A 23,719-nucleotide genomic window follows, 5' to 3' on the forward strand; every position below is an offset into this window, starting at 1 on the left:
AGTACAACAAAGATGCCTACACATCTCACTGATTCCCAGCTTGCAAGATTCAGAACAAACCCATTAGAGCCTTTTGATAAAGTGAATATCGGGATTAAATCCATCTTGGCTAGCCATGTCATACAATCGAAGAACTTGGCGAATGCTCTTGACCGTCACAACATATGTAGTTGAGTATTCCTGTTTGCACAGCATGTTTGCACAACACAAACAAGGGACAGGAGAGCATGATTTCGCTTTAATAACGGCCTCCTTGAACTCAACCTCCAGCTCTACTTGGATGAGGTCTGCCTGGAGTTCCATGATTCAATTCATGCGCCTTTTTCTGCAGTTCACCTGAAATGAAGCAAAGATTGCATCATTCAGCTAGCAAGAAGTACTTGCTCTTGTGAGCTGGCAGGTTCTTCTTTAGTAGTTGCACTAAAATTGAGGAACATTAAGGTTGGCTGTCCGGCTCATGTAAGGTGCAACTATAATTTTCTTATCCTTTTGTGGAGTTCCACTAAAATAAAGTGCCGTTGTGGTGACAGTGACGGCTCCATCATGCAAAGGCTAATAAAATGTTTCACGAGATTACCAGCAGAAACTTGACGGAGATTTTGGAAACTCCAATCGCCATTTTGTGCAGTTCCACCAAAATTGAGAGATGTTGCCCACGTGACATTTTAGTTGAACTGCACAAGACACTCATTCCAAAAAAATGTTTTGTGCAGTTCACCAAAAGGTCACAATAGCAACAAGGTGAAATGGATATCCCTATCTGCACAAAAATATAGAAAGTAAATAGTTGCTGGTCAATAGGAATATACGAAACATATACAAAATGAAAAGAAGCATCTTAATTATGTTCATGGCAATCACGCAAGGATAGTAGAAATTTTAAAACGTCAGCAATGCTTCATGTTACCAGAAGCATTACGATCAACAATGAGATTCCTCAAATATGGGATTACTTTAATGGTGGCATTGCTTGTTTACCAAACACAGTAAATCAACAGCAGCTAAAGAGTTGGTTTAAGGGCATGGGACCATGGGGACACCAGGATAGTGAGCAGCGTAAAGGAGCAACTTACTTATCATACTGGGGAAAACAGCAGGAGTGCCATTTGTAACACAGTTTAATTGCATCTTATCACTGGAGGCATTAGATTAACAATAACACTGGTTAGACATGTCCCTAAGGTAACAGTGTGATCGCTTCATTTTACATGCGCCCTTACATTAACAACAGCAAAAGGTTGGTATAAGGACATGCGACAGTGGATGCATCAGCACAATGTACCTACAAGGAGGCATAAAGTGGTGATGCCGAGTTTGTTCATGCTATGTGAGGGCAGCAAACCTAATCCTGGAGACCTTGTACTATGTGAGGGCAACAAATCTAATCCTGGAGACCTTTTACTATGTGAGGGCAGCAAATCTAATCTTGGAGACCTTTTACTATGTGAGGGCAGAAAATCTAACCCTGGAGACCTTTTACTATGTGAGGGCAGCAAATCTAATCCTGAGACTTTTTACTATGTGAGGGCAGCAAATCTAATCCTGAGACCTTTTACTATGTGAGGGCAGCAAATCTAATCCTGGAGACCTTTTACTATGTGATGGCAGCAAATCTAATCCTGAGACCTTTTACTATGTGAGGGCAGCAAATCTAATCCTGAGACCTTTTACTATGTGAGGGCAGCAAATCTAATCCTGGAGACCTTTTACTATGTGATCGCAACAAATCTAATCCTGGACATACTCTGTTGACTTGTCCACCAGCCGCCACTTTCTATCCTTTTTTCAACCAATAATAGATATGTTCCTTATCCAGTTTGTATTGCGTTTTCCCATTATTTCCCTTTTCAACCAAGAGACCGGTTGGGTATCCGGTCTCTACTACTTTCACCATATTATTTCCTCTTTGAATCAAGTCCTAGATTCATGCTACAACTTCCCCCCTTTCTTCGTTGTTTGAACAAAGCCCTAGATTCGAATGCATGAAGTAGCTTTACCTCTAATAATACTAAAAATTTAGGTGGCTTTGGAAGAGCTGATGGGAGTAGAAAAAGATGCACATGCAGACACGTGGGGAGCTGGGGCAGTAGAGCAAGGCCGCTTTCGAAGAACTTATACCTGAGGGTTGCCGGGATGTCAGCGGCGGCAGGTCGGATCTGCGGACAATACGGCAGGGAGGAAGAAGGGTTGGAGGACCTCCCGAGCCGACGCTGTGTCGGAGAGAACGACATGGGCAAAGGATCGGGCCCCTCTGGCAGCTGTGGGTTTCCTCCCTTGGCGGCGATGACCGCGTGAACGATGCACCTTTTAGTCCTCTACACACACCAGCCGAAGGGATCCGGCCAGATCTGTGACCAACGGTGAGCAGAGAGAAAATGTCGCTACCGCTGTCTTGTTTATATCTGGAGAGGATGAGAGAATGAAGAGAACAACCGTAGTAAAGCAAGCGCTCAGGCCCCTGTGTCCATATATAGTGGAGTGATTATCTTTTCTCTCTCCACAACAAGCGTTTCAATTTGTGTACGTGACATTAAACAAAAGAAACTATCTATTTAAGGTGACTACTGTATGACTCCAACTTACTACTAGTAGTACTACAGTATTGTTCACTTGTGCTCCCTGCCCCTCCATTCATTGAACAACTCCACGGGTGAATAAACATATAGTAAGTATTGTATTTATATAGAACGAACAAGCTCGAACTATTTTCGCGTAGTTAAAAGTCGAGGGCGGGTGAGGGAGTCCTGGATTAGGGGGTGTCCGGATAGCCGGACTATACCTTCGGCCGGACTCCTGGACTATGAAGATACAAGATTGAAGACTTCGTCCCATGTCCGGAAGGGACTTTCCTTGGCGTGGAAGGCAAGCTTGGCGATACGGATATGTAGACCTCCTACCATTGTAACCGACTCTGTGTAACCCTAGCCCTCTCCGGTGTCTATATAAACCAGAGGGTTTTAGTCCGTAGGACAAAGAACAACAATCATACCATAGGCTAGCTTCTAGGGTTTACCCTCCTTGATCTCGTGGTAGATCTACTCTTGTACTACCCATATCATCAATATTAATCAAGCAGGAGTAGGGTTTTACCTCCATCGAGAGGGCCCGAACCTGGGTAAAAACATCGTGTCCCTTGTCTCCTGTTACCATCCGCCTAGACGCACAGTTCGGGACCCCCTACCCGAGATCCGCCGGTTTTGACACGGACATTGGTGCTTTCATTGAGAGTTCCTCTGTGTCGTCACCTTTAGGCCCGATGGCTCCTCCGATCATCAACAGCGACGCTGTCCAGGGTGAGACTTTTCTCCCTGGGCAGATCTTCGTATTCGGCGGCTTCGCACTACGGGCCAATTCGCTTGGCCATCTGGAGCAGATCGAAAGCTATGCCCCTGGCCATTAGGTCAGATTTGGAAGTCTAAACTACATGGCTGACATCCGCGGGGACTTGATCTTCGACGGATTCGAGCCACAGCCGAGCATGCCGCACTGTCACGAAGGGCATGATTTAGCTCTGCCGCCGAACAGTGCCCTGGAGGCCGCGTCCGCATCGGCTCCGACCCTTAATTCGGAGCCAACTGCGCCGATCGAGGATGGGTGGTTGGACACCGCCTCGGGGGCTGCAATCTCTACGGCGATCGAGCCGAAGACCAGCCCTGTCCTCTGCGAAGCTCGTGACTCCAAAGAGCCGGACTCCTCTCCGGACTCCGAGCCCTCCGCGCCCCTGCCAATCGAATCCGATTGGGTGCCGATTATGGAGTTCACCATCATGGACATCTTTCAGCACTCGCCCTTCGGCGATATTCTGAATTGACTAAAGTCTCTCTCTTTATCAGGAGAGCCCTGGCCGGACTACAGTCAGCAAGGTTGGGACGCGGATGATGAAGAAATTCAAAGCCCACCCACCACCCACTTTGTAGCCATTGTCGATGATTTAACCGACATGCTCGACTTCGACTCCGAAGACATCGACGGTATGGACGCCGATGTAGGAGACGATCAAGAACCAGCGCCTATAGGGCACTGGAAAGCCACCTCGTCGTATGATATATACATGGTGGACACCCCAAAAGAAGGCAATGGCGATGGAACAGCGGAGGATGACTCCTCCAAGAAGCAGCCTAAGCGCCGGCATCAGCAGCACCGTTCTAAATCCCGCCAAAGCAAAAACGTTGATTCCGGCACGGGAGATAATAACACCCCGGACAATGCCGAAGAAAACCCCCTCCAACAAGATTCAGCACAGGAGGATGGAGAGGCCAGCCCTCATGAGAGAGCGGCAGACAGAGAGGTTGAGGACGATAATTATATGCCTCCCTCCGAAGACGAGGCAAGCCTCGACGACGACGAATTTGTCGTGCCAGAGGATCGCGTCGAACAAGAGCGTTTCAAACGCAGGCTTATGGCCACGGCGAGAAGCCTCAAGAAAAAACAGTAACAGCTTAGAGCTGATCAAGATTTGCTAGCCGACAGATGGACTAAACTCGAACGCCCCTCCAAGAGCTACCCAAAGCGCAGGTTGCTACCCCGACTAAACGAGGAAGCGCCTAAACCTACATCACCAGCGCATGATGCGGCTGACTGGCCACCTCGTGGCCTCGACAGAGAGGCCTCTCGGCCCTCCACTCAAGCCGCACCCCAGCGCCGCTCAAAAAATACCAAGGCACGGGAAAATGCGCCAGACCTGCGAGATATATTGGAGGACAAGGCAAGGCAAACAAGATCGATCTATGGATCGCGTGGGCGCCCCACGGCACGAGACGGTAATCGTCACTCCGGATACAGTAAATCCGGCTGGGCCGAACACAGTAGACAAAGCTCGTTTGAGCTGCGTCGTGACATAGCCCAATACAGAGGCGCCGCACACCCACTATGCTTCACAGATGAAGTAATGGATCATCAAATCCCCGAGGGTTTCAAACCCGTGAACATCGAGTCATACGATGGCACAACAGATCCTGCGGTATGGATCGAGGACTATCTCCTTCATATCCACATGGCACGTGGTGATGACCTATACGCCATCAAATACCTCCCACTCAAGCTTAAAGGCCCAACTCGGCATTGGCTTAACAGCTTGCCAGCAGAATCAATTGGTTGTTGGGAGGACCTGGAAGCCGCATTCCTCGACAATTTCCAGGGCACTTATGTGCGACCACCAGACGCCGATGACCTAAGCCACATAATTCAGAAGCCAGAGGAATCGGCCAGACAGTTCTGGACTTGGTTCCTAACCAAGAAAAATCAAATCATCGACTGTCTAGACGCTGAGGCCCTAGCAGCCTTCAAGCATAACATCCATGACGAGTGGCTTGCACGGCACCTGGGACAGGAAAAGCCAAAATCTATGGCAGCCCTCACGACACTCATGACCCGCTTTTGTGCGGGAGAAGATAGCTGGTTGGCGCGTAGCAATAACATGACCAAGAACCCTGGTAATTCGGATACCAAGGACAACATTGGCAGGTCATGTCGCAACAAGCAAAAGCGCCGCATTAACGGCGACACTGCTGAGGATATGGCAGTTAATGCCGGATTCAGAGGCTATAAATCCGGTCAGCGGAAAAGCCATTCAAAAGAAATACTCTGGGCCTGTCCAGTTTGGACCGAATACTCGACCGCTTGTGCCAGATACATGGCACCCCCGAAAAGCTAGCCAATCACAAAAATAGGGATTGTTGGGTGTTCAAGCAGGCAGGCAAGTTAAATGCCGAAAATAGAGACAAGGGGCTGCATAGCCACGACGAGGAGGAGCCCCGGCCGCCGAACAACAGTGGACAGAAGGGTTTTCCCCCACAAGTGCGGACGGTGAACATGATATACGCAACCCACATCCCCATGAGGGAGCCAGTCGCCCCAAAGTTCATCCCATGGTCCTCCTGCCCGATCACTTTTGATCGAAGGGACCACCCCACTAGCATCCGTCATGGCGGGTTCGCCGCATTGGTTCTACACCCAATTATTGACGGATTTCACCTCACTAGAGTCCTTATGGACGGCGGCAGCAGCCTGAACCTGCTTTACCAGGATACAGTGCGAAAAATGGGCATCGATCCCTCGAGGATAAAACCCACTAAAACGACCTTTAAAGGCGTCATACCAGGTGTAGAGGCCAACTGTACAGGCTCAGTTACACTTGAAGTGGTCTTCGGATCTCCGGATAATTTCCGAAGCGAGGAGTTAATCTTCGACACAGTCCCGTTCCGCAGTGGCTATCACGCACTGCTCGGGCGAACCGCATTTGCCAAGTTCAATGCGGTACCACACTACGCATACCTTAAGCTCAAGATGCCAGGCCCTCGAGGAGTCATTACGGTCAATGGAAACACCGAACGCTCTCTCCGAACGGAGGAGCATACGGCGGCTCTCGTAGCGGAAATACAAAGCAGCCTCTCAAGGCAATTCTCCAGTCCGGCCATTAAACGCCCGGGGAACGTCAAGCGCGCCCGGAGTAACCTACAACAAGACCGCCTGGCACGTTCCGAGCAGGCGTAGCAATGCGGCCCCAACCCCAGCCCTCGCGAAATTGCGAAACCAGTGCTGCACGTACATAACTACGCTCTGGAAATACCATGGGCACAGGGGGAGGGGCACCATCACGGCAGGGCTTAAACCGCACTAGGGGCTGCCGATTTCTTCATTTTCTCTTACTTTCAGGACTCCATTCTTCGGAAGGCCTAACCGGCAGTACAATTGCCGAACAAATGATGCAAGAACCATGGAAGCAGAAAGCTAGGCCGCATTATGGAACTCCCAGGTGGTCTCTATAACGAGCAGTATACCCGTTTCACATACCATTCCGTAGCCTGCCCCTGGAAAGGACATGTTAAATAGTCCCACCTTTTGCTTATCGCACTATTTGTATCGTTCTGCTTGGATCGCAGCTTTTTTAATAAACAATTTATAGCTTTTGTCTATTTTTGCATTAATCTTTTTTATGAACATATGTTCATTAATGACATATTGCACCCGTACACTTTGGTACGGCCAATATGCCAGGGGCTTAAGTACCCCACAATATGGTGTGAGAAGTCCGAACACTTTCACAAGTGCGGCACCCCGAACTTATAGCATTATATGCATCGGCTCCGAATCATGTCTTGGGTCAATAGTTGGGTTTGCCCAGCTCCTATGTTTTGGTGCCTTACGTTCCGTTATATCGGCTAAGGTAGCACTAGGAGAACTACTGCGATTGTGCCCCAGTTGAGCTGGGCTAAGCACCTCAGTAGAGAAAGCTAAAATTGACCATCATGATGAGGCGAGAGTTGGTCGCTGTTCGAGAGGTTTTCGAGTCCCTAAAGACTTATGCTGCTTAGAGCGAGGAGTCGGCTTTGTCTGGCCTAGGCGTGGATAGCGCCCCGAACTCGGTCTTCCGAATACTAGGGGCTTCGCCGAAATTTAAAATTATAGAATTCTATGGCTAAGTGAGAGTGTTCAAGCATTATAGTCCGATTGCTTTGTTCGTTGTGTTGAGCGCCTCCCTCGAAGGACCCAAGAATGGGAAAAAGAGTGCTCAAGTTTATCCCGAACACCCCAGCACTCGTGGCATGGGGACAGAAGCCGACGACTCGCCATCTCTCAAATTTGATAAACGACCGCACAGAAGGTAATATTTTAAATTCAAAAGCGTTGCTGAGCACATATGAACAAGTTTACAGCCTACAGGATCACAAATGCGAGTTTACTCAAAACTTAAATCTTTGGAGCATTCATCCGCTATAAGGCGGGAACCCTTCAGGACGCCCTCGTAATACGCTTCCGGGACACGATGCTCCTTGCCCGGCGGTGGCCCGTCCTTCACCAGCTTCTCCGCATCCATCTTGCCCCAGTGCACTTTAGCACGGGCAAGCGCCCTACGGGCACCTTCGATGCAGATGGAGCGCTTGACGACTTCAAGCCTCGGACAGGCGTCCACCAGCCGCCTCACCAGCCCAAAGTAGCTCCCAGGCAGGGCCTCTGCAGGCCATAGCCGAACTATAAAGCCCTTCAGGGCCTGTTCGGCCACCTTGTGGAGCTCGACCAGTTGCTTCAACTGGTCGCTCAAAGGCACCAGGTGTCCGGCCTCAGCATATTGAGACCAGAACACCTTCTCTGTCGAGCTGCCCTCCTCGGCTCGGTAGAAAGCGGCGGCATCGGATACGCTGCGGGGCAAATCTGCGAATGCTCCTGGAGAGCTCCGGATTTGGGTAAGTAACAAGTAATTAACTTTCACATGCTTGCTTTGCATAAAGAAAGCCTTACCCGCCGCTATCTTCTTCATCGCCTCAACCTCCTGGAGGGCTTTCTGGGCCTCGGCCTTGGCAGACTTTGCGCTTTCGAGGGCTGCCGCAAGCTCGGACGCTTGCGTCCTTGAGTCAAGCTCCAAACTCTCGTGTTTTTTCACGAGAGCCTGGAGCTCTTTCTGCACCTCCTCCACCTGCGCCTCCTGCTTTCTTCTCTTTGTGCGCTCCGCGGCCACTTTGTTTTCAGCCTCGGACAGCGCTTTCTTAAGGGTTGCCACCTCGGTCATGGCCCCTATAATAGCATGTTGATCCTGTCATTTTTTGCAACCACATCTTCTCTATACACTTGCGTAAGGTATTACTTACCTTCCTTCTCCTCGAGTTGCCTCTTGGCATGGCCGAGCTCGTTCTTGGACCGCGCGAGGTCTTGCTTCAGCGTACCCACCTCCGCAGTCAGTGCGGCGGAGGCCAGCAGCGAAGCCTGCATACGCATATTGACTTGATTATGTTAGACTCCTGCGAATGTTATTAGATCCTCTATTCGGCTTTTCTTTCCGAACGCCGAACAGAGCATCAGGGGCTACTGTCTATGCGGTAATATTTTTACATATTCTTTACTTACCTCAAAGCCTGTTAGAAGGCTGGCACAGGCTTCAGTTAGTCCGCCCTTGGCGGACCGAACCTTCTGGATCACCGCACTCATAATAGTGCGGTGCTCCTCGTCGATGGAGGCGCCGTTAAGCACCTCCATCAAATTGTCCGGTACCTCCGGTTGGATGGAGGTCACCGGCTCGGTAGGCTTGCTCCTCTTGGAAGGAGGCTGCCTACCGGAGTCCGGAACCGTTGAAGGTTCCGGCGCGGTGTCCGGCTCAAGGTCGGACTCGGAGCCCTTGGGGGACCTATCCCCTTTACGCCTGGGGTCCGGGAGGTCTCCTTGCGGCGCCTCCAGGACCACCTCCTCCTGGCTTGGCACTTGTTGGGACAGCACCTCGGCGGTGTTCGTAGGGTGGGGGGAGGTAGCGGGCGGAAGTGAATTCACGTCCGACGAATCCAGGGAGCCGCTCGACGACCCGTCGAGCCCGGCCTTGGGCGGACTGCATAGTCATATTCGGCGTAAGGAGGAGCTGTGCAAGAAAGGAACACTATGAATTGCTCTTGTGTCCGAATACTTACAATCTCGCCAGGGGCTTGCCCCTATGCGGCCACTCCTCTTCGCCGTCGTTGGCATTGGTGGAGTAGTCTGGAGGAAGGGTCTTCCCCCTCTTGGACCCTTCGGCCTCCCCGGTTGGGGTGGCCTTCCTTTTCTTCCCTCCCCCCGCTGGAGGGGGAGAGGTTTCTTCTTCCTCCTCGTCGTCTTCACGAGAGGAGTGCGTCTCGGAGTCATCGGATGATGAATCTGACACCTCCAGGCGCCGGGCACTCTTTTGAGTCCCCGTGGCCTTCTTCTTGGCCTTCTTCTCCGGCACCACGTAGGGCGCCGGAACCAGCAGCTTCGCCAAGCGAGCATCGGCTGGGTCTTCGGGCAAAGGAGCCGGACAGTTGATCTGTCCGGACGTCCCTGCCAATCCTGTCAAAGGTAAGGGAGCTTAGATCCCGCATAGAGTCAAACTATGAAAAACTAATACCCTGTAAAAGGTAAAAATAGCTTACTGCACTAGCGTGACGCTGCGTGCTGAATCCGCGATCCTCGGTAGCGGATGCGGGAGCCTCGGCGCCCTTGAATAGCGCCTTCCAGGCATCTTCGTATGTCGTGTCGAAGAGCCTGCTCAGAGTTCGGTGCTGCGTCGGGTCGAACTCCCATAGGTTAAAGGCCCGCCGTTGACACGGGAGGATCCGGCGGATGAGCATAACCTGGACTACGTTGACAAGTTTGAGCTTCTTGTCCACCAGGGTTTGGATGCATGTTTGCAGTCCAGTCAGCTCTCCTTTGTTACCCCACGACAGGCCCGTCTCTTTCCAGGAGGTGAGCCGCGTAGGGGGTCCAGATCGAAACTCGGGGGCTGCGACCCATTCAGGGTCGCGCGGCTCGGTGATGTAAAACCACCCCGATTGCCACCCCTTTAGGGTCTCCACGAAGAAGCCCTCGAGCCATAGGACGTTGGGCATCTTGCCCGCCATGGCGCCTCCGCACTCCGCCTAGTTGCCGCGCACCATCTTTGGCTTGACATTGAAAGTCTTGAGCCATAGGCCGAAATGGGGGCGGATGCAGAGGAAAGCCTTGCACACGACGATAAACGCCGAGATGTTGAGCATGAAGTTCGGGGCCAGATCATGGAAATCCAGGCCATAGTAGAACATGAGCCCCCGGACGAATGGGTGGAGAGGAAAGCCCAGTCCACAAAGGAAGTGGGGAAGGAACACTACCCTCTCATGGGGCCTTGGGGTGGGGATGAGCTGCCCCTCTTCGGGAAGCCGGTGAGCTATATCGTTAGACAAGTATCCGACCTTCCTCAATTTTTTGATGTGTCCCTCCGTGACGGAGGAAACCATCCACTTGCCTCCCGCTCCGGACATGGCTAGAGAAGGTTGAGGTGGGGAGTGCAGACTTGGGCGCTGGTGCTCGAGTGCGCGGAAATGGATGAGCAAAGGAGGAAGAAGGCGTGGATAAAAAAGGTGGATCCTTATCCCCTTATATGGGCGGACGCAACTATGCGTCCCCACCAGCCTGGGAAAACTCGCTTATCTCCCAAGCACCGTAATCAATGGCGCGGTTGGGTTACCCACGCCCGTATTGATGAGAATCCCAGAATAAGGGGACACGATCTCTGCTTTGACAAGACATGCCAAGGAAACTGCCTCCCGAAACACGCTGAGGTGGGGCAGTAAAAACGATTTGAATAAAGGCTTGGCCGTGGTGTGATGTCATGCTACGGAATACGTCAGCAGATTAGATTTGTGTATATATCATTCTCTCTATGGCAATATGTGGAAACTTATTTTGCAGAGCCGGACACTAACCTTGTGTTCAAAATCTTCTACGAAGTACTTGGAGGAGGAACCCGCCTTGCAATGCCGAAGACAATTTGCGCGCTGGACTCATCGTCATTGAAGCCTGGTTCAGGGGCTACTGAGGGAGTCCTGGATTAGGGGTTGTCCGGATAGCCGGACTATACCTTTGTCCGGACTCCTGGACTATGAAGATACAAGATTGAAGACTTCGTCCCGTGTCCGGAAGGGACTTTCCTTGGCGTGGAAGGCAAGCTTGGCGATACGGATATGTAGATCTCCTACCATTGTAACCGACTCTGTGTAACCCTATCCCTCTCCGGTGTCTATATAAACCGGAGGGTTTTAGTCCGTAGGACGAAGAACAACAATCACACCATAGGCTAGATTCTAGGGTTTAGCCTCCTTGATCTCGTGGTAGATCTACTCTTGTACTACCCATATCATCAGTATTAATCAAGCAGGAGTAGGGTTTTACCTCCATCGAGAGGGCCTGAACCTGGGTAAAAACATCGTGTCCCTTGTCTCCTATTACCATCCGCCTAGACGCACAGTTCGGGACCCCCTACCCGAGATCCGCCGGTTTTGACACCGACAGGGGGGCTTTTCCCCGGCAGTACACGCGGCAGTTTTCGGGTAGGCGGTTTGACAGAGAGGCGAGGAGGGTGAGCGAGTGGGGCTGTGCAATTTGACGGCACGTTACTGCTGGAAAGACTTGTGATATGACCACTCACTATAGTCATGAATTACTGGCGCTCCGACCGGGGTGATGCCCCCCTTCCGTTTCGCGCTCTAATCTGGTGCATGACACGTCGACCCGAATGCTGGCTCTCCCACATGTCGGAGTAGTAAGAAGGAGCAAAGAATGATGCGGTATATACTAGTACTATACTACTACTCAGGTCGGAGGAGTGCGAACCACGGTAGTCCAGTGAACCAGCAGTGCGAACCACGGTAGCCCAGTGAACCAGCAGTAGAAAACAATGTGGTGATATGGCCATAAAAAACAATGTGCTACGGTCCACACTGTAGCATGTACAGTAACACTCCTCTTTGTTTGGATCCCTGAGTTAGAGCTAGTTTGGGTTGAAATAGCCTCAAATTATCAAAACAAGAGCGGTTAGTTTGAGCTAGTTTGCTCTAACCCAGCTAAAAAAACTAGCCCGGTGGAGAGGTTCTAATTGGGTTAGTTATCCTCGGGCCCACTAAAAGAGAACTAAAAAAATCTCCCTTGCCCACACCCATTTCGCTCCCCCCTCTCGCACGACTCCTCTCTATTCCCCGTAGGGCCGCTCACCCTTTCTCTCCACCAGCCGCCCTCTCCTTCCGGCCTCCGCCGCCCTACTCCGGCCGCCCTCTCCCTCCGGCCTTCGAAGGTCACCCCGCTCCCCCTTCACCAGTCGTTTTTCTCCCTTTGTCGTGCGCGATGGCGGTGAATCTACCAGGGAGGTCGCAAGAGGGGTGAGTTTGTTCGTTCCTTCTCTGTCTCACGGCCATATCATTGATCTTGCTTGCTCTAGCGCTAATTCTGATTTGGAAAAGTAGATCCTGATCAAACTTGGTATAGATTTGTGGTGCACACATGGAATTGTTTGATGCTACTTGAGGAGGTAATAAATCTTTCTAGAGGCCCAAAGATTTAGGTCACCTTTCTAGGTATTTCAATTTTAGGCTTGCATTATTTCTAGAGGCCCAAAGATTCAGTTCACCTTTCTAGGTATTTCAATTTCAGGCTTGCATTATTCTAGAGGCCCAAAGATTCAGTTCACCTTTCTAGGTATTTCAGTTTCAGGCTTGCATTATTTCTAGAGGCCCAAAGATTCAGTTCACCTTTCTAGGTATTTCACTTTCAGGCTTGCATTATTTCCAGAGGCCCAAAGATTCAGCTCACCTTTCCAGGTATTTCAGTTTCAAGCTTGCATTATTTCTAGAGGCCCAAAGATTCAATTCACCTTTCTAGGTATTTTAGTTACAAGCTTGCATTATTTCTAGAGGCCCAAAGATTAAGTTCCCAGTCGGCGGCAAGCGGCCCTGCTACCCATGCCGGTGTCGACCTCAACTCGCAAGGGCCGGCGTCGGAGGGGTTCCCAGGGCTTGGGCTCTATAGAGCCTTCCTCCAAAGCGACGATGGCGAGCTCCTCCCTCGGTGCATGAGGGGCTCCGGGCTCCCTCCCTATCGTGAATGACTTCTATGATGAGTTAGCTCATTCTTTGTTTCATGAAGTGTTTTTTTATTTTGTGAAGCTTGATTGACGACTTGTATGTTCAAGTGGGATATCTCATTTGTATGGACAAAGTAAAAATTATCATGTTTTGCATGCTTGATTTGTATAGATAGTTTGTTTATGTCAATTGTGAGCGGGAGGAGGCCACAGAAGAGCCGGGCACACCAAGAGGGTGCTTGGATCCAAGGGACTTATTTTAGTCTGACTAAAAATAGTCTCTTTAAGAGGCTAAAGTTCCAAGCACCCCTGACTAAAGAGGGGCTAAAACTAGTCTTGAGACTAAATTTTTTTAGTCAGGGGTACCCCTACTAAAATGTGGATTAGTCCTCTCTCTCCTCATTTAACTCCTCTCCTTTAACACATGCGAGTTCTGGATTGGAAGGTTTGGAGGATAATAAATGCTCATTAACTTGATTTTAGTGTCTTTAGTATTTGGATCCAAGCATGGATGAGGCTAGCAAGTTTTAGTCCCACTACTTTTAGTCATGGAACTAAAACGTATCCAAGCACCCTCCAAATCCAGCACGAAATAGGGTCCAAAGTAGTCAAATGATTGAGATAGAGCATTTATTGTCAATCTAACCCTGCCATCCATACACCTCTTTGGTTTAGAGTTAGTTCAGGGTTAGAATCTAACACTAACCTCTAACTGAGTTAGAGTTCTCGTTGTCTCGGTTCATCGCCATCATACTTTCCCCATTCCTGTGTTTTTAGTATCCCGAGAATCAAAGAGGCCCTTTTTTGCGGTAAAAATCAAAGAGGCCCTTAGACTGGTTTTGGTCCGGTCATTTTTTATAAACGTGTTATGTCCAAAATTTAATGAGCGTGCTCCGGTTTCCACGAAAATAATCCGGTTTCATGTAGTAATTCATTCATTTATTTATTCTTCTGCGGGGGGTTTGCATGTAATTCGTTAGGTCTGAAATGTAAAGTACCCCAGCATATGCTCCGAGTCATGCATGCACTACGACCCAGATGCTCTATGTCCCGCATGTTGGTGAATGGGAGCACGTGGAAATAGCCTAGGAGTACATATAGGAGGATAAATGCGTGAAATAATATGTACTGTGAAGCGTAGCCGCGGTTCGAAAAGGAGACCTAAAGTGATGACAGCTATAGGTCGCACGCACCCAACTAGTGGTACTAGACATACGACTAATTTTTCCCTCAAAAAAAAGAGACACGAGTGCTCAGTGCTCCTATTCTATAAACACGAGTCCCATCTGACAACAGCGTCCGTGCTACAGCTAGCTCTCCTCCCTCGTTTCTCTCTTCTAATTCTAAACTCGGCCAACGCCCGGTGGGCGGGGTGGGTTTGCTCAACTGCGGCCCCACCTCACAGTGAAAACGTTATGACTGGAATAAAAATGCCATATACTCCCTCCGTTCATAAATATAAGCCTTTTTAGATACTATTTCAAATGGAATACAACATACAGATGTATGTAGACATAGTTTAGAGTGTAGATTCACTCATTTTGCTCCGTATGTAGTAGTCACTTGCTGGAATCTTTAGAAAGACATATATTTGGGAACAGAGGGAGTACTATACTAATAAAACATTAAGGCCACGAGGCGATGCAGTGCTGGTTACAAGAGGCAAGAAGAAGAGATGCATCCATCGACGACGTCCACCTCCTCGACTCAGGGCGCCGGCCCACCGAACGGCGCCAAGTAGCAGCGGCTTTCGTGGCCAGGTCGACGTGCTTTTGAACAATGGCGTCCAAAGATTCCAACCGCTGGAAGAAGGCCAACGTCTTTCTGTCCTCGCTTGCCTTGTAGTGGCCTATGTAGATGATTTCTGAAGGAAATATGCCCTAGAGGCAATAATAAAGTTATTATTTATTTCCTTATATCATGATAAATGTTTATTATTCATGCTAGAATTGTATTAACCGGAAACATAATACATGTGTGAATACATAGACCAACAGAGTGTCACTAGTATGCCTCTACTTGACTAGCTCGTTAATCAAAGATGGTTATGTTTCCTAACCATGAACAAAGAGTTGTTATTTGATTAACGAGGTCACATCATTAGTTGAATGATCTGATTGACATGACCCATTCCATTAGCTTAGCACCCGATCGTTTAGTATGTTGCTATTGCTTTCTTCATGACTTATACATGTTCCTATAACTATGAGATTATGCAACTCCCGTTTACCGGAGGAACACTTTGGGTACTACCAAACGTCACAACGTAACTGGGTGATTATAAAGGAGTACTACAGGTGTCTCCAATGGTAGATGTTGGGTTGGCGTATTTCGAGATTAGGGTTTGTCACTCCGATTGTCGGAGAGGTATCTCTGGGCCCTCTCGGTAATGCACATCACATAAGCCTTGCAAGCACTGCAACTAATATGTTAGTTGTGAGATGATGTATTACGGAACGAGTAAAGAGACCTGCCGGTAATGAGATTGAACTAGGTATTGGATACCGACGATCGAATCTCGGGCAAGTAACATACTGATGACAAAGGGAACAACGTATGTTGTTATGCGGTCTGACCGATAAAGATCTTCGTAGAATATGTAGGAGCCAATATGGGCATCCAGGTCCCGCTATTGGTTATTGACCGGAGACGTGTCTCGGTCATGTCTACATTGTTCTCGAACCGTAGGGTCCGCACGCTTAACGTTATGATGACAGTTATTATGAGTTTATGCATTTTGATGTACCGAAGGTTGTTCGGAGTCCCGGATGAGATCACGGACATGACGAGGAGTCTCGAAATGGTCGAGACGTAAAGATTGATATATTGGAAGCCTATGTTTGGACATAGTAAGTGTTCCGGGTGAAATCGGGATTTTACCGGAATACCGGCAGGGTTACCGGAACCCCCCGGGAGACTAATGGGCCTATTGGGCCTTAGTGGAAAAGAGAAAAGGGGCAGCCCATAGCTGGCCGGCGCCCCCCCCTTCCCCAAGTCCTAGTAGGACTAGGAGAAGGGGCCGGCCCCCCTCTCTCTCCTTTCCCCCTTGAGAGTCCTAGTTGGAATAGGATTGGAGGGGGGAGTCCTACTCCCGGTGGGAGTAGGACTCCCCCTGCGCCTCCCTCTCTCTGGCCGGCCGGCCCCCCTCCTCCAACCTTTATATACGGGGGCAGGGGACACCCCAAGACACACAAGTTGATCCTTGAGATCGTTCCTTAGCCGTGTGCGGTGCCCCCTGCCACCATATTCCACCTCGATCATACCGTTGTAGTGCTTAGGCGAAGCCCTGCGTCGGTAGTACATCAAGATCGTCATCACGCCGTCGTGCTGACGGAACTCTTCCTCAACGCTTTGCTGGATCGGAGCCCGAGGATCGTCATCGAGCTGAACGTGTGCTAAGAACTCGGAGGTGCCGGAGTAACGGTGCTTGGATCGGTCGGATCGGGAAGAAGACGTACGACTACTTCCTCTACGTTGTGTGATCGCTTCCGCAGTCGGTCTGCGTTGGTACGTAGACAACACTCTCCCCTCTCATTGCTGTGCATCACCATGATCTTGCGTGTGCGTAGGAAATTTTTCGAAATTACTACGTTCCCCAACAATTTCCTCATAGACGTGGATGTGCAGGTTGACGGTTTCTTGCATGGCGAGGCGCTGCACGGCGAGCGTGGCCTCGAGGTGCACATTCTTCGTCGCGACCTTCGACACCTGTAGGGCCACCAGGGCTTGAAAGAGTTCGTCACCATGGAGGCCGATGAGGGTGGCAGGCAATGAGGAGCCTGGGCCGCGGGCTGGAGCAGTACGGCAAGGTCGTCTGTGCGCTTCTTGACGGCGGTGAACTTGCGGATGGAGTTGACCATCATGTCGTCCATGCGAGAGGCGAAGCCGGCGTCGGTGAGGGCTATGATGCCTGCGGTCGCCAGCACTGTCTGGAAACGCTGCGCGGTGCGGGGCCGCAGGCCGGCGCCTTGGATGATTTGGCACAGCCGACTGCCGCTCGCGTCCACCTCCATAGGTGCTTGTGGCTTCTGGTCACTTAGTCTTGGATTGGAGTGAGCAGTGTTGCGCAGAGACTTGGGAGTAGATGGATTGGAGTGGTGGGGCGCCTTTATTATATGAGAGTCCAAACTCTGTTGCATTCACATCGTGCTAGCTCTATTCTGCTTCTCCAATTAATTCCCTCTTCATGTAATTGAGGATGCATCATTGACCGTTCAACGTCTCAGGGACCGCTACCCTCTCCCTCCCTGGCATTCAAGCACCTATGGACCCGTCGACGACGAGGTGCCTATGGTGACTTCGTAAATTTCAAGATGATAGTGCCGTGCATGTGTGCGTTCATAGGGGTGAGTGTATGCGCGTGTATATGAGCGCTTGCGTCTGTACCATGTAAAAAAATGTAAATGCGTGTCAAAAAGAGACTAGTCAGTATACTCAATATTGTGCACCTCGGAGAGGAAAATGATAGAACTAGTACGTATTTATTTACGGTGCAGATTCACTCATTTTGCTCCATATGTACCCCGTCTCGGTGTAGTCTAGTCACTTGTTGAAATCTCTAGAAGGGCAAATACTCCTTTCTGGTTTACAGGGCTATACTAGCAAGTAGATGTACGTACTAGTACAATAGTGGGCTCACATAGCAATTTTGTCTCATGCAAGAGCCTGGCTATATGCATGCTCCAATGTTCGCAACTGCAACATTCGGTTTGCGCTTGGCTCTTCGCCTCTTCGAGAAGACGAACAATGATGTTACTACTACTGCTTCTACAGTGTCGAATCCACTGCTGCATGTCCATCCACCGCGAGCGGGACGGATAGCTTGTTGTAGAAGTACTACTAAGCAAAAGCCTGTCCTCGTTTACGAGCAACCGCGCGCATGGGTGAGGGAGAAGGCGTGTAGTAAAATCAAGCTTCTCCTCGTTGTACGAGTTGACGCGACACATCATAGCACTGGCCCCACATGCTTGCCTCTAAACTTGGCTGAAAGACCCGCAGTGTACAATATATTTGCTGCAACCTCTAACATTTACCCACCACAAATTAAAATATATGTGGCCGTATGCATCGTTCTGATGCAGAGGCCGGGGAGTCCCCCCTTTTAAAAAAAACAAATTAAAATATATATTCCTGTCTTGATCAGATGAGCGTGCAAACTACAATCACCAGGGTGTCAGGTAGGGCCAGAAGACTATTTTAATTTTTTTAAAAAACTTCGAGACGGCCACATAGCATGGAGCCGACCCCAACTATTTTAAGCTTAAAGGCACGGTACACGCTATCCTAGACTACTCTACACATGAAACTGCCACGCGAGCGTCCGGGCTGTGCTTGGCTCTTCGCCTCTTTGGGAAGTCGAACAATGATGGAGTACTAGTACTGCACTGGAGGAGTACTACAGTACGCTTCTGGCCATCTGACACCGATTGAACTGCTGCATGTCCACCGCCTGCGGGAGGGAGAGCGTGTAGCGAAAGCTTCTCCTAGTCTTGCCAGCCACCACGCTCATGGGCGAGGGAGGGACGCTCCTGCCTTTGCGTGTATGACAGGTGGGCCCGACAGGTGTGTGGCCAACCTGTCATACAGCCAAAGGCAGGTGTAGTTAAGTCCGCGAGGGAGAGGATAATCAAACTTCTCATTGATGTACGAGTTGACGTGACACATCAAAGCACTGCACTCGATATATTTCAATAATTTGCGTTTACTGATGCATTAATTACAATGCATGCATGCATGCCGTGACTCTCCTTTTGATACTTGCTTTGTAATACCCCGGCCCAAGTCAAGAGATGGTTGTGCACGAGGAGGGCGAGATCATGCAGACCGAACATGACCCGACAATGGAGCTCTCTAAGGTCTCGATGGACCTCACCGTGCTCCACTTCCCCTTGTGCCTCCGCCCCTTCATGCCTCCAGTGTATGAGGTTCAAATACACCTCGTCTGTTCGGCTGATTGAGCAAGGTGCATGTTTCTTGATTGATGTGCTATTCGAATAATTTCTGCAATGGAAGGGAGGGCACCTGGCCTGCGCGGACTACAGCGTCGAGCACCCCGGGAACCAGCGGTAGTGCCAGAAGTGCGAGCGCGGCGGTGGCTTCGACGTGCGGAACATGGCGGTGGACTCCGTCCTTTCGTCGGTGAGAGTGGAGTGCCCGCACGAAGGCTGTGGGCTCTACGTCACTTACCACAAGCTCGCCGATCACCAGAGCGTGTGTCCGCTCGCGCCCTGCAAATGCCGCGTGCCCGTCTGTGGCTACGAAGGCCCGCTGCCGGTGCTCTACCACCACATCAGCACCGCGCATCGCATGCCCGTGCACAGGATCCAGTACGGCAAGGTGCTCCAGCTGCAAGTGCCATTGTCGGAGCCACGGCTCTTGCTGTTCGAGGAGGAGGACCGCCGCGCGTTTTTCTTGGTCGGCGGCATGCTTGACATCGGCGCGCCTATCGCCGTGTCGGTCGTCTGCATCAGAGCGGGGGCATCCCCACTGCCGCACTACGTGGCCAAGCTGTGGGCGAACGGCCCGCCGGGGGAGCCTGAAGGCACGACCGACGCCGTCGAGGTGGAAATGGAGGTGACAAGCAGCAAGGATCCTGGCGACGTGGACGTACAGGAGCTGACCTTCTTGACAGTTCCGCCCAAGCTGCTGGCCGGGGCTAAGCTTGTGTCCCTCCACATTCAGATTGACAAGCTCACGTCCTAAATGTTTCTACAGTCCCTTCTATTTATCTTAGTAATATGCTAATATAGGGATTACCTTTCTCTACTTTAGCTTAAGAAATGGTGGGTTTTGGTGGCGATGCAGCAATTACTTCGACATCAGATCAGTAATTTCCAACAGTCGAACGGATATTTTGTGTCTGTTGGATATAAAGTTCCTTTGGGTAAGAAGTACTACTTGTCATCAAAATGGATAAAAGGAGATGTATGTAGATGTATTTTAGTTCTAGATACGTCCCTTTTTATCCATTTTGATGACAAGCACTCCCTCCGTTCCACAATACATGCCTTCCATTTGTCAAAATATAGATGTATCTAGACATGTTTTAGTATATAGGTACATCCATGATAGAGCCAATCGGATGGTTGAGAACACTACAATTCGTAGCTGCAGATGCGTGTGTGACTCCCAGATGCAGAGGCCGGGGGTCATCATCCTCCTTTTCAAGAAAAAATAGACGCGTGTGTGAGAGGACGAGTGCGTGCGTGCACCTCTTCTCTTCCTGTATAACGTACTACTAAATTCAGAGTACAAGTTTTTGTGGGTGGCACGATGGTGCGTGCGAGAAGTCCCGAGAGATAGGTTTAATGCGTCTAAAAAAAGACTAGCCTAGAGCTCGCCACGTGGCTATTCCTGTCGAACGCCCCATTAACCGTAAGATATGTATACGATGGTGCCAGTTATTGCACGTACACAGTAGTACTCCCTCCTTTCCGGTTTATAGGGCTTAATTCAAAAATCTCACCAACAAAGATGGTGAGTGGTGGAATATTTTTTGTAGTTTGCAAAAGCACCTAATTAATGCTCTTGTTTTTCTCAAAAAATTATGTTTATCAATGCATTAATTGCAATGCATGCATGCATAAAGTACATGCATTGGTCAATTTTCTCTTAATACTTGCATGCAATGATTTAATGCACCTTGTAATCTGAACATGTGTTGGGGAACAACCAAATTGAGCCTTATAAAATGGAAAAACTAAAATTTTGAGATAAGCCCTATAAAACCGGAAAGGAGGGAGTAGAAAAAGAAGTACTCCATCCGGGAATAGTGCCGCACTTCGAAACTAGAACCGTCAATAAATTTTGAGCTTGCGTCTCGTCACATTCCAAATTACTCCACGCTATATTGAATTGCAAACCTGTTCACACCGATCACAACCTAAACGGTTTCCCACTTAGGAGCGTATTAGTACCACGCTATATTGAATTGCAAACCTGTTCACACCGATCACAACCTAAACGGTTTCCCACTTAGAAGTGTATTAGTACTCGGTTATAATACTACTAGTATGCCAAGATGACTGCACATTCCTCCTCAACTCCTCATCCACAAAAACAAACAAGTCATTCAGCATCCTTCCCTTGCGTCTGCCATGGCCAGCCTGAGTTCTGGGTCGAGAGATTGCCACCAGGGAGAGGCGAGCATGGAAGCGGAAGCACGAGAGATGTCCTGCCTCACTGCGAGAGCAGCCGACATGTCCCGCCGCGCGGAAGTAGTAGCACAGAGGTCCCGCCGCGCCGCTGAAGCAGCACGGAGGTCCCGCCGCACCGTCGATGCAGCAGACTGGTCCAGCCACGCCGCGGAGGCAGCAGAGATGTCCCGCCGCACCATGAATGCAGCAGAGATGTACCGCCGCACCACGGCGGCCTGGGAAAATTTCTCGCGGGCAGGCGACGACTGTTACAGGAGCATGCATGCGATCGTCCATAGCCAGATGGATCAGATCTCCGGCTGTGCGAGGTTGCAGGACGACATGAAAGCCTCGTTTGAACAGGCTATCGGCGTACTAAGGGAGGGCAATGAGAGGCTCCGGGCCGAGCACGACCTGCTGAGGGGGAAGATCGTCCGAAGTGCACACCAGCAGGAGGAGACCAGTGCCTTGTTGAAGAGGATCGACGTCATCGTCAAGAAACTTATGGACGAGAATGACATGCTCCACAACGAGCGCCAAAGGCTGGTGGAGGAATCCGTGGATGTTCTCAAGCAGCGTCTTGAGGGCACGAAAGAGCTCATCGCCACTCGCTGCGGAGACTAGTTCCCACGGCCTGCAGCAACGCATCAAGAAAGTAGAGATCAGCGAGCCAGATCCTTGTCTTCTTTCTTCTTTTGGCCTTGTGTATTTTGGGCGTAGCTGCATGTGGCTTTTTTAATTATATTTCTAATTATGTAAGATAATTAATCGTCCTTATCTTTCTGTGGAAGATCAATGTTGCGAGGCTAGAATGAAGAAAACTCTTGTTGTGGCGACCCTGGCGTTGCTGTTCTTCTAGTTGCTGCTGGGCTTCCTTCAGTTTCCTGGTTCTTTTGATGTAATAATCGGTTTAGGATGTGGATTGTGTCATCGGTTGTGAAATGTTGGGTTCTAGCGTGGATGTTTGGCCTTTGTTGGCCTCTTGGGATGTTGCGATTTCAATCTTTTAGCCTTTAGTCCTTCGTGTTAGGCTGGAGTTGTGCTGAACTTCTTGTGAATTGTGGTGGTTTTCAGTAATGAGAATCGGAAGGGGCAAGCCCTTCTTTGATAAAAAAATTAATCATCCTTATATATTCATCAGTCTTGCTATAAGTCGCAGTAGATGCTATATAGGTCCGTCAGATCTTACATCAAGATCCGTGCTTTCAGATTTTCTTTTTTCTCTCTTAAATCTCAGTCGAGTGAGACATAGCCACACCGTTAAACAGAGGCTCGGGTGCCATTAATGGAGACCTTGGAAGAGAGGTGGACGGCAGATGGAGGTCAAAGGGCTCTCCTCCCGATGAGCACGCGTAGGGGTCTGATCGCACGCCTCTCGTACTCAAATAGCTACCCTGCACGACGCCTCCTAGCTAATAAAAAATGGGGACGCGTGGCGGCACGTAAATGGTACTAGTAAGTAGAATGCCCACGGTTTCAATAATACTTGTGTTTCCAATTGTAACGTGACAACACTTGTTCCAAAATGACTTTGTTGATTATTAATGTGTGCGCCTTCGCAAATCGGACTGCAAATTTACCACAACATGTTGGTGCCATGTCATGGCACCAAGCCAAGTTTCATTATTTTCATGCGTGTTTTGGATTTATAGGAATTAAAAAACTAAGTTTCTCAATGTTTCCAACCCAGCCACGACGCCCAGAATTTTGAATTTCATTCCCATTTCTTGCATGGAACCTATAAATTTACCCGAGGACACACATGTGATTTTTCAACCAACTTTGGTGCACTGGAACCTATGCTTGTATTTCAAATTTGAATTATGCACACAAAGGTGACACGTTCTCTCCTAGAACCACGAGCCTTCTTGATAGAAGCTCCGATTTGCAAGAAGCTTATACCGAAATTTGTTCCTATCCGGCCAATTTTTTTACCATGGCATGGTACCACCATGACATGACACCATGCCAACTTTCATGATTTTAAAACCAGGTTTGTCAATGTTCTCGACCGAGCCACGATGCCCAGATGTTTGGATTTTATTCTCATTTTTTGCATGTGACCTACTCCCTCCTTCCATCTATATAGGGCCTAATGTGTTTTTCAAGACAGCCTTTGACTATTGGCAAGATTAATAGCACATGAGATGTATACTATGAAAATTATATTATTGGAAGCTCCTTTGACATACAAATTTGAAGGTATGCTTTGTGTAAGTTGCATGTCATATATTATTGCTCTAACGTTTGGTCAAAG

The 23,719-nt window shown here is 49.6% G+C and overlaps 1 protein-coding gene and 1 pseudogene across 1 annotated transcript; one reads left to right on the forward strand and one right to left on the reverse strand.

Moving 5' to 3' along the window:
• The window catches only part of LOC147963587 (uncharacterized), a 38,732-nt pseudogene extending 21,392 nt beyond the window's left edge, over positions 1-17,340 (reverse strand).
• A 2,098-nt stretch (positions 17,341-19,438) lies between these two features.
• On the forward strand, positions 19,439-20,029 carry LOC147963588 (putative E3 ubiquitin-protein ligase SINA-like 6). The gene has a single exon (XM_087529629.1). The coding sequence runs from the start codon at positions 19,439-19,441 to the stop codon at positions 20,027-20,029; it is 591 nt and encodes a 196-aa protein (XP_087385755.1).
• Positions 20,030-23,719: the final 3,690 nt, after the last annotated feature.

The sequence above is a fragment of the Triticum urartu genome, chromosome 6A (assembly GCF_056163025.1).
Source record: "Triticum urartu cultivar PI428250 chromosome 6A, HENAU_Tu73, whole genome shotgun sequence".
In the NCBI taxonomy this organism is placed as follows: Eukaryota; Viridiplantae; Streptophyta; class Magnoliopsida; order Poales; family Poaceae; genus Triticum; species Triticum urartu.